The sequence below is a fragment of the Dermacentor silvarum genome, chromosome 5 (assembly GCF_013339745.2).
Source record: "Dermacentor silvarum isolate Dsil-2018 chromosome 5, BIME_Dsil_1.4, whole genome shotgun sequence".
Lineage (NCBI taxonomy): Eukaryota > Metazoa > Arthropoda > Arachnida > Ixodida > Ixodidae > Dermacentor > Dermacentor silvarum.
The window spans coordinates 125875258-125890853 of NC_051158.1; the positions used below are offsets into that span (position 1 = coordinate 125875258).

Consider the following 15596-nt stretch of genomic DNA (forward strand, 5'->3'; position numbering starts at 1 on the left):
GGAACTGTAAATACAAAATAAGAGTTTTCTTTATTTATTCCGCATAATTTTCCAATGTAAGCTTTTTTTTCTATTTCTTTTTTTGCGGGGGTGGGGGGTCTGGAAATGAAACCGCGCATCGGAGTGCTCACAAAGTAATTAAAGTCCCATTTGACTGCAGCATTCATGCCCGCTATCTTGAGTGCGTGGTTTCTTATTTCCTTTCATTTTCATAATATGTCTTAGTTTTGGCTATATTTTCAAACAAAGCGCGTTGTTCGGTGTGCTGAAAGTTCGAGAAACGCCTCTGTGCAGCTAGCTTTAGGCGCACTGCAGAGGAATCTTCAATTAAACTGGAGTGGTAAATTTCACTCCAGTTATGTATCGCGGAGGAATTTCAGGGGGATCCGAAGCACTTCCCTCCTAAATATCGGACGCATGAATCAGCCATGCTGGCTGGGCTAGTAGGGACAAAAGTGGGATCGATGGCACGGAGTGTATTTGCGCACAAAGTAGCAGAAAGCGCTCGCACTGGAGGGTCTTCACGCGCTTGCACATACTATCCCCGATCTCGCCGCTTCTCGCCGTTGTAAGACGCTTACATGCCGTGCGGTCGATGCTCGCGCGTTCTCGTTTGAAATTTTGGAGAGCGTACGTACCATGCTGGAAACCGTAAAGCCGCCTCGCGCTTGTTGGGTAGATATAGTTTATTTTACTCGTGATGGTTATAAATTAAATGGCAAAACTGGACGAATTAGGCTTCATTCACGCAGAATGGGAGCCCTGGGAAACCTGATTTCTTCGTCCCTCGAGCCGAGTTCAGGCGTGAACTTCTGCAGGAAGCATTTCTGAAAGAGACGAGAGATCGTTCGCCGAAGAAGTCGATGTCGCAGTGCAAGGACAATAAAACAAGATGCTATTTGTGCTTTTATTCGTGTGCGCGTTGCCTACATCGCCTTTGCAGGCACTAAAGTATGGTGATGCAAGAAATGACGGGAAAAAATCAATCACATTATGTATAAGGAGTCAGTGAATTGTAGTAACTGACATGGCGGTGATTACAGACGCTAGGTTATAGAACTGTCCAACCACCGATTGCAGCACGAACGAATGATAAAGACTACACCTAGTTGAAGTTTCTCGCATCTTAAGCTTGTCGTAGCTTCATCGCCGTATATGTACGTTCATAAATCCTATGGTCAAAGGTACCCTGATTGAATAACGCAGTATACAGGACTATAATGAGTTTTAGTTGAAGTGCGTGCCTTCGATTATCTTTTGGATGTTACATATGTATTAAAATAAGGCGTATAAAGAGAGAGACAGAAGAAAAGGGGAAAGGCAGGAAGGTTAACCAGATGCGAAGGTCCGGTTTGCTACCCTAAGCTGGGGAGAGATGGGAGAGGGAGGGTAAAGTGACAGGAAAGTAGAGAGAGACAGAAAGAAAGGGAGCACAGATGCACAATCACAGTCTGTCACTGTCACCGTATACAATCACTGCACAGCACAGTAGCACATGTAGCACTGTAAACATAAGTTCAGGCTACAGCCGCTTTCCCAATTCTGCATATTACATATACGAATACAAAGTTAAAGCTCAAGTTCATGGGAAAAACATTCATAAATCATCCCTAACTCCCCCCCCCCCCCTCCCTTTTATTTTTGCTTGATTGCCGTCAGTCAGTACCCACCGGGGTGGCTCAGTTAACTAAGGTGTTGCGCTGCTGAGCACGAGCTTACGGGATTGAATCCCGGCCGCGGTGGCCGGGATTCGGCGACATGCAAGAACACCCGTTTGCTTGCGTTGTAGTGCACGTTAAGGAACCCCAGGTGGTCAAAATTAATCCAGAGCCCTCCACTATGACGTGCCGCATAATTAAAACTGGTTTTGGCACGTAAAACCCCAGAAAGAAGATTATTGCAGTCAGTAGAGATAGATATATTTAGTGGACACTGGAGAGGTTTGCCTGGCGGCATGCCTAGACAGCTACGTAATATGAATAGTCTCATATTCCTTAGCGCAATGCACTCAACGCACAATTCATTGTGGGCAACTTTTGTGACTGTGGGAAGGTGTAATGTGCCTTGCGACATGGGAATCGCTTCTCTGCATGAACCTTGAACGATCTGGGCAGTGAAAGACTTTCAGTGGAAAAATTCGTCAAATTGAGGCCACATTTTATCTTTGTACACTGACTATGACTGGGTTGTTACTATAAAGGGAGTGCGCTTAAAATATTGATGGCTAAAGACGTACATAGTGTTGTTGAATGGTTGTACAGTGATATTTAAGTTTTTAATGCTGTATCCATTATATAGACACTCAATGAACTTTTTCGTTGTCTCTGTGATTCTCCGTATAAAGTCCAAGTGCGATAAGATCACACACCGTATTCCGTGAGTGCAGGGGAAGCGTACGAGGGTAAGCCGACGATGATGGTGGCTTGATGCGCGCTGTCTTTCAGCGCGCCCACTGTTGCAGGTCACGTGATCAAGCACGTGATAGAAGGCGGCGGGAGAGGTGAGCGCTCGGTAGATCAAGAGCGTGTCTCCTCCTCTGTAGCCCGACCTCGGCTGCGGATTGCTGTCCGCGGGGCTGAGCGCATACGCGGGCCGCGTGCCCTATATTTGAGATAATCTGAGGCAGGTGCAATAGTTGGGCGAGGCAAGATGGACTGGTGGCTTCATGCGCGCTGACTTCCTGCGCGCCTAGTGTTGGAGGTCACGTCTTTTCAAGCTTCGGAAACGCGCTACCGGCGCTCATCATGTCAGCGTTGTGAAAGCGAGCGTTCGCGGTTATCGGGTGAGATCGGTTCATGTTTGCCCGTGCGCATGTGGCACTGTGCTATTTAATTTAATTAGTAGGCGAATGTTTACTGAAATTCAAGCGGCCGATAAAACTACAATCCTTACTCCGTGTAGTTCTGTAATACTTCGCTCTCGCTATCAATGCTATGCCTTTCGGGTACAAGTGCGATTTTCTTTAATACAACCACTTTTTTTCTGCCCAGACCATACCCCTTTCTCTTAACAAATTTTGTTGAGTATACCCACGTTAGAAATGACGTGCGGGCTTTGACCTCCGCTGAACTCACCCGGTACTCCCTGAAGATTTTTTTCGCAGCTTTCCGGGATCTTTTTGGCTGTGGACAACAAATTTCATGGTTGGCAACTGCAAAAATCGCACATCTCTACGATGCGATTGTGTGGACAAGATAACACTTATAGTTGACCTAAAGCTGGGACCCTCCTCCACTTCTCTAGTTCAAATGCATGCCAACCGCAGAAATATTTTCATCAAGCAATCAACGTCAATTAGTTTCTTTTTCGGCGCTCAAAAGAAATGTCGTTGATTAATAGCAGTGGATGGTATTCAGGATTTCAGATATTTGCCAAGAACTGACGTAAATTTGAAAGATAGTAACATTCTTAAGTTACAGCTTCACATATCCCTAACTTTAAAAAGCAATGACCTTACAGCAATTTTTAGCAAATGTCCTTTTTTGCATGTAATTTTTATGTCAGTTACCGGAGTATCGTAAATTCCACGTTTATAAAATACCATTCATGTAGGGCTTTGTATATTAGGCATTTCTATCTACTTTAGAAGCCCTAGTAGGTGGAGGAGAGGAAGAGACATGGAAACAGGAAGGTTAGTCATTGCATAAACGGGCTGGCTATCTGCTCCTGGGTAAAGGATATCAAGGCAGATAAAGTTGTTAGAAATTAATTAATTAATTAATTTATTTATTTATTTAGTTAGTTAGTTAGTTAGTTAGTTAGTTAGTTAGTTAAGTTAGTTAGTTAGTTAGTTAGTTAGTTAGTTGCAGCAGAACTGATAGTTGGTCGAGTTGGTACGTGTTCATAGTGAAATATTTAGCGCGCACAAATAGACAAGGACACACTGCGCTCTAAATATTTCACTATGAGTTAGTTAGTTAGTCAGTTAGTTAGGTACCCGAAAGGTCCTAGAGGGCGTTACGTAGAGGGCAGCCATGCAAAATAATTCTGTCATTCATAGAAACATCTCAACAAGTAAAAAGAACAAAAATCAGTATGTTGATGACTACTGACGTAAATAGTTTTGTTGAATGGCTTCAACCCAAGCAACAATAGCCTAATACACCCAAACAAGAAAAAAAAAACCTCTACATTAGTGCGATGTAGTTCAGGAGACTTCTCAATGCATGTAACCTGGTCCACTGGTCCTGAAGAAGTTCAACAACGCGTTCACCGCCATGTGCGTGCTGAGGACGGCCTCGGCATGCGTCCGAGGATTCTCGCTTCCCACAAAGGGCAGTTGCACAGTGTCTCTAAAGCGGTTAAAGTTCTTTTATAGGCTCTCTATAGTAAATACGTGTGTGTTATTCAGGCAGACATTGCGAAGCGATCAAGCCCTACAGCTCGATATTTTTTTTACATTCAGTAAATTTCAGTGAAATCAATGGAGCAGATGTCAGAGAAAATATTTTTCCTGTGCTTACAAAGTCAGATAAACAAAATGGGAAATTGCTGCGGGGTGAACTTCAAACCCAAGCTGCCTAATCGTGAATTCGAGATGCTCTGCTCCTAGACTGTTTTATCATACTGGGTATGACTTTATGTAGACAGCTTCTAGGAGCGTCGAGCCCCAGGGCCTCTGTGCCATTTAATTCCTTTTGTGTGCTAGAAATGGAACATTATGCATAAAAAAGATTGTTTGCAACAGCTTCTAAAACTTCCAGACAATTAGACGGTCTCACCGTAGCCTTATTTGAGGCTTTCTTGAAACATCGAAGGACCTTTTTCACCTAGACGGAAAACAGAGACCGAAAAAAGAAAATTAGGAACAAGGCACTCAGCCAGACCATGAGAGGAAATCCGGCAGGTTATAGTGTACTTATTGGAAGTATTTGCAGATGACTGTGGGTAGCGTAAGCCAAGGGGAAGCTTTCTCGCCATTGGGCGTATAGGTACACTCCGCCTTAATATCAGAATCAGGTTCGGTTTCAGAATCAGAAACAGAGAAGTTTAAACTTGACACTCACGTTAGCCGACAATGAAAAACATTAGTGGCATGAAAAAATTCTCTTATGAGTAAGGTGGCGTCTGTGGCCCTTTTCCAGCGTTCTTCGTGGCATTTTACGATGAACGCAGAGTTGGCTAGTTTGACAGAGTTGGTTAGGTAGAGTTCAGATATTTGACCGCGTAAAACGCCTAACGCTTTGGATAGTGCATATATAGATCAGTCTTCGTGTGAAACATTTCAAATACTGTGAATGCGTCGCGAAGAGCTCACAAAAAAAAAAATGGAGGACGCTTAAGCTTCGCCTTTATGAGTAGAACGCGACAGCGTTATGGGGACCCGTTCGAATCGAAACGCGCGGCTGTAGGTCTGGTAGAAATGCTGGAAAAAGGGTTTGAGGTTTGAGTTTCGTCGTAGCAGATTAGGTTTTCGCGTACATTCAAGTTAAATCCGACGCCGATTGGTAAACAATCCGACGGCGAATCCGACGCCGAATGGTAAAGTCATACTTTACCATTTTCTTGCCGGATTTCAGTGTGAGAAATTCAATTTTTGTTCACCAAAAACTTGCACCACGTGGAGGGCCTGCGCGGTCGAAGTTTGGGGAGGATGTTCTCCGCCACCCCCATTGACGCTGGTTGCCAACGCCGGAGTTTCTGCGACACGGGACTACGGTGGCTACCACGGGGCTACCGTAACGGGGCTCTTAATGCTCACGCACGCCGTCATTACCGCTTGCCGAAACTGATCCATGACCGTGAACGCGTGGCTCCTGGTCATGACCTCCGAAAAAAGGCGACGCCCGCGACTGCCCGGGGCCCGCTGAAAAATCGCGGAGGTGATAACTTACGTCATATCCGCTAACCACCAGGTGCAGGCGTCGTTGGCTTAGACGTTGTTTAAAGAACGTTATGCAAATACCAGTTGCGCAGCTTTGCCAGGATTGCTTCAGTACTATACAACATAGTCGTCAATAATTTAGCCAAAGTATGATTTCGTTGAGGTAGGCCTTTAATTACATAGATGGTAACGTGCGGTAATCAGCTCTGTCTCGGGCGCACACCTTGTGGCAATTATCAGTCGGTAACATTCGCATTTGGCCCTCCACATTAAAAAAAATATTAATTCAGCGTTGCGCAGCCATCCAGCAGACTCGTCTAGAGCGTGGGAACGGCTCACGAATAATAGTAGTAATAATAACAACAACAATAATAATAATAACAACAATAATAATATGATTATGATGACCGATAACGTCATTCCCTTAGCAACTAGGTGACAAATAGACACCTAGCTGTTGCGTACTCACAGTTCGCTGGCTGTGGCATACGTGGTGAAGTTCATCCTTCGCCAATTTCTTCCTGTAGCATTTTTTCAGCGCTTGGGCGAACTTGCGGGGCTTCTGGGAGAAAGTTTTGACGGCAGGCACGTAAACATTAAAATACTCTGGTGGTAATGCGCAACAGTCTGGGACATAGCATGCGGAATGTCTTCGTCTGCACTTCGCGAAGGTTTCCCTGGATCACAGCTATTCCTAATATACCGGGGGTTCAAAATTAAGTTTTACGGAATTTTTAGAAATCGCCTGTGGCAGGTAGCACTAATTCTTATCGTTGAGCTGGGTTATTTGAAGAGGCGCACATTAGTAGCACTAGAAATCAAAACACATATTCAACTAATTAACAAAAATTCACTAATCAACTTCATAGTTAATTAATTTACGACACATATCGCAATTTACGAATTGTAGCCGGTGAGCTTGTTAGGCGTATCCCCTTGAAATGAATTTCCAGGATGACCTCAGTTTCGAGATATGCGTTATCAAACTCGCCGGAAAAATGCACTGTTGTTCCAATAAATTTTTTACCAAAACGCTCCTTTATACATTGAAACGCAAAAGTAACTGGAACGCCTGTGTATTGCGGCCCACACTTTAGGAAATAATATCTCGAAACTGGTGTCATCCTGGAAATTCATTGGAAGTGGATGCGTCTTGCAAGCTCACCGGCTACATTTCGTAAAGTGAAATATGTGTCGTAAAGGAATTAACTAAGAAGTTCATTAGTCAATTATTGTTAATTAGCTGAATATGTCTTTCGATTTCTCATGCTACTGATGTCCGCCTCTTCGAATAACCTAGCTCAACGATAAGAATTATGCTACCTGCCACAGGCGATTTTTAAAAATTCCGTAAAGATTAAAAAGGAACACTCCGTATAATCTAATAATTAAAACTAGGACCCGTTTTATGATGTCTAGTTCGTGATTATACGAGTGTACGCACGCTAAATAGCAACGACTTGTCTAACTTCCCTGGGCAATGCAGGAAAACGTCGTGTAAAGGAGTTTTCATTTCAACTTCAGGTTTGCACAGAGTCTTAAAACCTTGCAAGAGCCTCTAAAGGTGCCTGGTGGTGTTATCGCGAGGAGACGTTGCTGTGATCTTCGAGCTTGTCATAAAGCTTCATCTCTGTGAGGCAGCTGGTGACGGACAATTAAGCACCCGATTACAATAGGCCAGCCCAATAAACACATAAGATTTACATGATTACGCACTTTTGCAACTTCGTGTAAAGCTCTCAGTAAGTTTGTAGAGTGTATATAGCTTGCTTCTTTCACTCTAAGCGATTATTAAATGTTTTCATTATTTCAGTGTTTTCTTTTGCTCGCGTTTAGCGCTTTTTAGCTATCATTTTGGGATAGAGGGCTCATCCGTAGTTATACTTCCCTACTGTATACCAGATATTAAATAAGAATAGCAATGTGCACTAATATGATCGCCTGGAGAATGGGGTTGCATGATAATAGTGCTAGGTGTTCATCCCCGTCTATTTATAGATGAGTTGCATAGCAGTGACGTCACGACCGAGTGGTGGCACTGACGTCACATTCCCGGCGTGCGGAACAACTTTTGACGAAGCTCTAACCGCAAAAATTTTCTTGGGAGACCATATTCTTACACGTGGCCATGCTTGCAAAACTGACTTTGCAAATATTTTTTTTTTCTTTCTAATTGCGAATAGCGATGAGGAGATGTCAGCTTGATAGTCTGCTCTTATAGAAGTTTAAGTCCAGTTCGATTGCGATAATGAAGTTTTTCTATAAGCAGATTTTTTTAATATTCTAAAATAAAGGAGATTTTTACAAGCAAAAACAGATCACAACAAAATCTGTACGCATTAGAGGCAGTCAAGATAGCCCAATTATTTGCCAAGTTGTGTCCACGGAAAAGAGTAAAAGGAGACTAAAAGACGCACACAGTTATGTAAACAAGTGATAATGCACAAAAGAATCTGAAAACAGGCACATAAGATGAATTTTGCAGACGAGACGGCTGAAGTATCTAAACGTCTCTACATGCTAAGACATAAATACATACCAAATCATGCTTGAGATACACACAGCCTGTGGCATCTAAAGAAAACTGTATTAGTGGGGTCAACCCCGAGCGTTTAATATTAGCCTAATATTTTTTTTTATTTTCAAATATACTTTAAAAGCCACGAGTGCTGTTTTGTTGGTGTGGGCCCAAGTATTTTATTCAGAGTGAGCGTTCTACGGCCCAAGAACAATAAATCAGCCTTTAGTCTTCGCCTCGCGGTATCGTGTCGTGGGCACTCGAGGATTTCGTCTACGCATTCGTTAGTGTGCTCGCAATGCCACCTCGGACAAGGAACTGATCGAATTTTGTACAAAAGTGACGCGCAAATACTGTGCCAGGTCACAGGCGGTGCAATAAAGTACAAAAAAAAAATCTATCGTCGATCAACTTTAGCGGAATGGACAATTTAATGTTAGGGTCTAAAAAGAAAAGCTCTTAGCGCTTTCACTTCTGATCAAACCAGATGTTTGTGCTAAGTCGACAGGATATCTGCCTCAGAAATTGGCGGATTGCGCTGTAGATAACAGAGATATTCCTTGTAGTTTCATATTGATGCGCCTGCTTTGCAGTTGTGTCAACGTCAGTGCTTCCAGTAATATTGCAGTGTCCTGGTATCCACTGATATACTATAATGTGATTTTATTGCACTGGATTTTGTGTGCTCCTTAGTGGTCTCACATACCAAATATGCATGAAAGGAATATAGGCCTGTGCTGTTTAATGATGCGAAGCTGGCTTGAGAATAATTAAAGATAACCCATTTCTGTGGAATCTCTTCTGAGGCGACGAAGTGCAAGGCAGAGAGGGTAGCAAATAGCTCGGTAACGGTAGAAGATGTCACTCGGGATAATCTAAACTTTTGTTCTATCTTCAGGTCCGGTATGATGAATGTGGATGCAGACGAATTATTTGGCACGATCCCTCCGAATTATTCTCCGTGTTTTCTTCAGCGTTTTCTAAAATTGCATCACAGTTGGTTTAACACTTTTATCTTTGATTTCGGTCGTTTTAACTGAATGGGCGCCTTTGTCGCCTTTGTCGGTTAAGTGCACCGGGGCAGCCTGTCAGCCTAACATCACTGATGTTATGTAAATGCAAACTACCGAAGTATATAATAGTTACTTTTATTATTTACACGAATTGTAAAGTCTTTGAAATACTAGTTCAGTCTGCGTATTCTTTCGCAGAACAATCCCGATACCCCCCCCCCCCCCCCCTTCCCCACTCACACACACACTTAAACATATTCAACCGAGCTAGCAGCCGTAAAAATTATGCTCTTAAGAAAACTGCAACATTTGGAAGTTTCCTTTCGTGTACCATTCAAGACGTCATTCAAGAATTCTTTTAAGACGGTTCGATGAGTTAATTGAAATTTGTTACCCTGAACTTACTTTACGTATTTCTTATTCTCAAACACGAATTAAAATATAACGGTTTCAATATTGGGTTACCGCTGAATGCAGCGCGTAGAAAATTTCAAAGTTCACCGAGCTCGCTGACGGTAGTCTTTCAGCAAGCAGATAAAAGCACACGACAAGCGCAGAAAAAAAAGAGCACAGTAGGCATGAGTGGAATTTCTGCAGTCTCGACCAATGAGTGATCTATGAAGATGCGAATGCGCGCAGTCTTAGGAGAAACGGGAGCACCATCGCTGGTTTGGTGCCATTCGCGTCTTGTTTGTGCACGTCCAGATGTTCCACAGCTTTCATGCAGGCCTCGTTGGCGTGGATAACTGCGAAGGAGGTGCAAATGCATGCTTACATTCGCTCCCTACTGATAATGTATACCTTGAAAGAGCAACACGACATGTGCTCCCGGATCGTGGCGTCAATGCAAATGTGTATGCGCAAAGATTATGAACGCTTCAAACAATTCGTGAAGACCGACCACGTTATTACGAGTGTTTTAACCTAGTGAAAGCAGTACATATGAGTCCGAAATAAGTCAGGAATGAACCAGTCATTCCTACAAGTTGCCAGCGATCCCCTTTTCCGCACGCAATCCATTCATTAATCTATTCCTTCGTGAAATAAGTACACGTTACTTACAGCTCTTGCATGTTGCGTTCTTCGGAAGGCCAGTGGTGATGTCAAAATGCTTCTGGTTAGCCAGAACGCTCTCTATCGCGCCTGCAGCAACTGCTAGGAACACGGCCATGGCAGCCATTCCAGCTGCACTTTCGCTCCGCCAGCTTCGGTCCCGTCTCGCGAGCTATAGGAACGGCGCACACGAAGGGAAGCTACGGTCTGCGCAAGATTTGTAGCCTTCCTTGCGATCGCCGAAACGCAACGACCCATCAACGATGAAAGCCCCGTAACTAAACCTTTCGGCGGAAAATTTGTGAAAAATTATTTCCTTCAACGGAGAAAACGTGCTACGGAGCACGTTTTCTTCCTCCGGCATAAGACGCTCGCCCGCACATTTTATTCGTTCGGCATGTGCTGATTATTTGTGGCGGCTAAAGCAGACGCGAAATTGAGGAGCGGCTACGGTGTCGCGCGTTAGCTGAAGGAGATATATGCCGTAAATATAGACGAACTCTCAGGCTTAGGAAGGGCTGGAAAGCGAGACCGCTTGAGAAGGACAGCTGCTGCCTTATTCTCGTTCGGTCACTTTCTGCGATGCTTTTGCGAGCTCGGAGTGGCGTACCATTTGGAGTGATAAATTATTGCGGTCATTGGGATTCGTGACGTCACGGTGTTTTTTCCCGCCCATCACTCGAACGACGGGAAGTAGGCCTGCTCACGTGTTTTTTCGCCACTTCCTATCGAATCGGGTTAGCCGATAAAGGTGCACGTGAGGCGATCGATGGTCAATGGCAATCAATTGAAATGCACCTTACTTGCGTACGTTCGTGTCCTGCATGCATGTGGGAGCGAAATGTGTGCCAATCGGCTTCTATAATTTTTGTTGCCATTTTTTAGGTGTTGTGTTTGTTCCAAGCACTCTAGTTTCTTCTTGCCGTTTTGTTTAATTTAGAATGTTTGTGTTTAAGAGCCTTCTAGTCACTCTTTGTATTTTTTTCGTTCTGATGAAATGATTTCAATTTATTTCCGCGTTAGTTGCCATTCCCCTTTTAAAAAAAGAACTGAAAAAGATACTTTTCTTGTTTTACAGAAATTGTAAATTAATTTCAACGAAATTTTATATATTCTTCAAATTCGAGTTACTGAAGGTCACATAACTTTCACATCTCACATCTTTCGCTCTCACATCTTTTAGTAAAAGTTATTCGAAATTTGAAATTAATAAATTCTGATGGCCGCGTTGCAGCTTTGTAGCCCTGAAACATAATACGCATATATCGTTTAGTAAACTGCGTCTGAGAAAGCTGAAAGCGGCAAAATAAGCATGTCATTGTAACGATGGCGTGAATTTATTGCTTCTGGTATGATGTGGGTTCTGCAGAACCTTTATTCACAAAGTAGCTACGCGGGAGGAAATACCACTCTGACTTGCTTCACTGCTAAGTAAAGATAGGACTATTGTCTGAATATTATTTCTCGATTCTTACAGGTCCCACCGTAGAAAGTGACAGCCGCCTCCGAGACAGGAGCTGCGCAACCGGTAAGTGCGAATTAAGTCACGTGATCATCTTCGAGACCTTGGCGCAGCACGCAGCGAAATGATAACCAGACGACCCGTTACCGCAAGCTTTGACACACCCGATTTCTATTTTTTTATTTATTTAATTTCCATATTGGGTGAAGGGAGACCTGAAAAAAAAAGCTGAAATTATTCACTATGACGCAGATGCAGGATTTCCTTCAGAAGGCAGACAGCAGGTTAGGTGGGAAACGAATATGACCCATAAGCTTCAACGTGAGCAGCAATGACTATGCACGAAATATATTCGATCACTATGCATATCAAAACCAATATCACATTATTTTCAGATCTCGATTAAACAATATTCAATAGACAATTTTATAGGGAATACTATAGCTGATACAAAATTTGACAATTTATTTCTGTATTCATATTCTGTATACAATAAGAACTAAACTGTGTCGTCCCGCGACATCAGTCGACGATCTAAGGAGGGCTATGTTTAATTACAGTTGCACTAAGTGCGAATGCGCGAAAATATCGGACTGAATGTGTACGGCAAAGCTTTAGTGGCACTGCCCAAGAGCCCGCGTGCGTTTTAATAATTTTCTCGCTCTGCACTCGGTCACTGCAACTCACGAGCCCGCAACACTCCGTTTGGCATAGCTTGGCTGTTAACGCCCTGCAACGAGCCATCAGTCGAGCCTTCCCCACTTCTCGAGCACTTTATTGAAACCACGGCAGCCCGTCTAGCCGCCAGTGCGCAAAACTTTTCGCGTAGTTTCCAAGAGTGTCCAGAGATGGCGGTAGCGTCTCTTTGTAGCTCTGCAGCGCTCATTTCGATAACTGTTCTTTCATCGCCACGTGTTTTGCCAGCGGCTTCTTCAGGTGCAAAAGCAGAGCGACTGCACTAGATTCGTAATTTAGAAGAGTCTACTGCACATCAGTAGATTTTATCGTCCGTAAGCCTTTTTACCTGTGTTTTGAAAACAAGGAGTCGCTTCCCCTGTTGCTTTTTAGTTGGCTAGAATATTGAACGCCACGTAAATGTTATGCAGGCTTAGTTCTATGAACAGTGTTTCTATCTGAGAAATGCTGAAGTAATTGTAATGACAAAGTGCTACGGTGTAACTTGTGCACGTACAGGACTCCGGAGCCATTAAGTAACGACTCGCCTTCTTTTACCGAACGTGAAAGAAGGACATCTAGCCATCTACCGTGTGACCCAGCTAACGTTAGCCAAGCTGTTCAACCAAAAGATTTATTTGCGTTAAACGTATACGTACTGCACTTTGTAAGGAGAAAATTATGCAACCACCTAAGTATAAGAACCTCACTCACGGCTATTTTCTATACACATAGCATTCGTATTCAAGAAACCGCGTCATCGAACTTTTTTTTTTCTTATTTCGATGCGCAAACAAGCATAAGTACCACCTTTACACAGAAATTCGACGTTTGCTTTCAGATTTCCTTTTGTGTAGCCAGGACGAACGGGGCGGACTGCGTCACCGACGATGCCATCCCTTTCTCATAGATTCAGCAAAAACAGCTAATAGCTGCTAACTGGCTCGAGTGACTCTCGAACTTCCGTCTACCACGACGTGTGTAGTCTTTGAGGAAGCCTCGGTTTCTGCCTTGTCTCGCGTTCTCTCGGCGCACTCACCAGCTGGCGCTGGTGGGCGTGTCACCGGCAAGCGTCCTTTGTTCTTAGTCACTGCTCGCTCGCTAGGTGGCATGCGTGATGAGTGGCTCGTTTTTCCATTACACCGAAGGCATTGGCGGGCTCCTCCTCGACGTGTCGAGCTGAACACCCCCCTTGCTTCCGGTGCGACTGCGCGCCGCGTGTGAATCACCCGCGCGAGCCGAGCCAAAAACACAGATTTGGCCGCGCAAGCGCGTCCCTATTCGCGGCATGTTATTATGAACGGCGCTCGGTAAGCCTTTCTTTTCGTCTTGTAAGTGGTGTTGACGGCGCGCGCGAACAGTCCACGCGCCAGCAGGCCACGTGCCAGCACTCGATCATGCTTTACGCTTCGTTGAAAGCCAGTAACTCCCCGTGCCTGCTATACTGTGATCAGGTGACTGCGTGATCTGGAAGAGAATCAACGAAAGAATAATGGATGAATGTGTCTCAACTGTTTGTTCATCAAAGAAGCACTTTCAATCAGGACGGTAACCAGGGGGAGGGTTAGTGGGTTCTGACACCCTACGAAACTGTCGCTATGGCGATATATCATTAGCAAAACTTGTATCTTTACATATATACAGTCGAACTCGGATATATCGAACCCACGAATTCGTGTATATATATACAGGGTGTTTAAGCGAACACGTTCAAAGTTTATTTAAGGTTGCCTGTGGCAGATAGCACAATTCTAGTTAATGAGCTGGTCTACTCGAAGAGGCGGACATTACTTGCACAAGAAATTGAAAAGCATAATCGAATAATTCAAAAAAACTCACTAATTAAATTTTTAACTAATTACCTGATGGCCCATATTGCAATTTACAAATTCTAGCCGTGGAGTTCGCAAGGCGGATCCACTCGGAGTTAATTCTCGGGATGACACCAGTTTCGAGATATTAGTTCCCGAACTTTGCGGAGAAATGCATTGGCGTTCCAGTTAATTTTGTGCTTCAACGCATAAAGCGACGTTTTCTTAAGAAACCATCTGCTCGTGTTCGTGCAAGAAGGTGTATCAGGGACTCGACTGCGTCCCATGACGAAGTGCTCAGACACAGGGACATGCGGCCAGGACTTGCGACACAGGAATTTGTTGCCAGCGCTAATCCAGCCCGCAGCATCATATCGTGGCTTTGGCTCGCACGACCCAAGAATTCAATTCAATTCCGGGCCTTCACAGTTGTCAAATGTGGTTCTTCTGCGGGCTTTGAAGGTATGGTTCCGTCACTACAACTCGTAAATCACGTGACAGCGCTTCTTTGAATACCGCAGCGGTTCACTTCCACGAAGGGCACGCAGGGCCACGTGCCAAGTGCGGCGTATCACACCCGGCCGCCGAGCGTAATAAAAGACTCGCTCGGGAATGCGTCGTCGAGCGTGCGGGCGGGCGGGCGAGCAACTAACTCTTCGTGACAGCGTCTCGTCACGAGAGCTGTTTTTCTCCGTCGACCCGGTCGCCGCAGCCACGATCTTCGGACGACGGGCCGGCAAGGTCGCGCTCGTCTTCGTAGAAGTCGCCGGGCAAGCGACGACGAGTTAGAAGCACAAACGACTCCGAGCGTTATGCATGCGCTTGCTTGCGCATGCCTGCTCGCGCCTTCGTCACGAAGAGCGAGCATTCAAGGCCTCGCTCGTCTCTCGGGCAGGCAGGCAACCACGCGCTGTTTGTGCGGGACACACCCGAGAAAGCGCGTGCGAGTCTGTGAATGATTCAAAAGGTCGATGTTAGGCGCGAAGCTGAAGGAGGGAGTCGAAGGGGCGTGAGCGCGCGGAAACATATCATGCGCTCTTCTGCGGTTTTGCGAAGAAACAGAAATGGTAAACCGGCTCAAACTTTCAGCAACGGTCCGCAGGAATTCCTGCGATTGATGCTATGAGGCCCTATAACACGCTGTGAGAACGCTTGCCAGGGATATTTAATACCGGTGTTGGCAGAACGGTAACGCTCTATGGTAAATTACTCTGCTGTGTCAATACTCTACAGCTGCCTA

The 15596-nt window shown here is 44.6% G+C and overlaps 2 protein-coding genes across 2 annotated transcripts in view; one reads left to right on the top strand and one right to left on the bottom strand.

Annotated features, from left to right (window-relative positions):
- Window positions 1-15596, top strand: part of LOC119454400 (neuron navigator 3-like) — an 832501-nt gene that overhangs the window by 485849 nt on the left and 331056 nt on the right. Inside the window, 1 exon segment of the mRNA XM_037716347.2 lies at window positions 11886-11936. Coding sequence (XP_037572275.2) covers window positions 11886-11936 — 51 coding nt within the window.
- On the bottom strand, window positions 688-10672 carry LOC125945987 (uncharacterized). The gene is made up of 6 exons (XM_049668446.1): window positions 10418-10672; window positions 10016-10101; window positions 6294-6386; window positions 4722-4769; window positions 3075-3122; window positions 688-827 (listed from the first exon to the last, which is right to left on the bottom strand). Exons 1-6 carry the CDS (start codon window positions 10533-10535, stop codon window positions 741-743), a joined length of 480 nt encoding a protein of 159 aa, XP_049524403.1. The 5' UTR covers window positions 10536-10672; the 3' UTR covers window positions 688-740.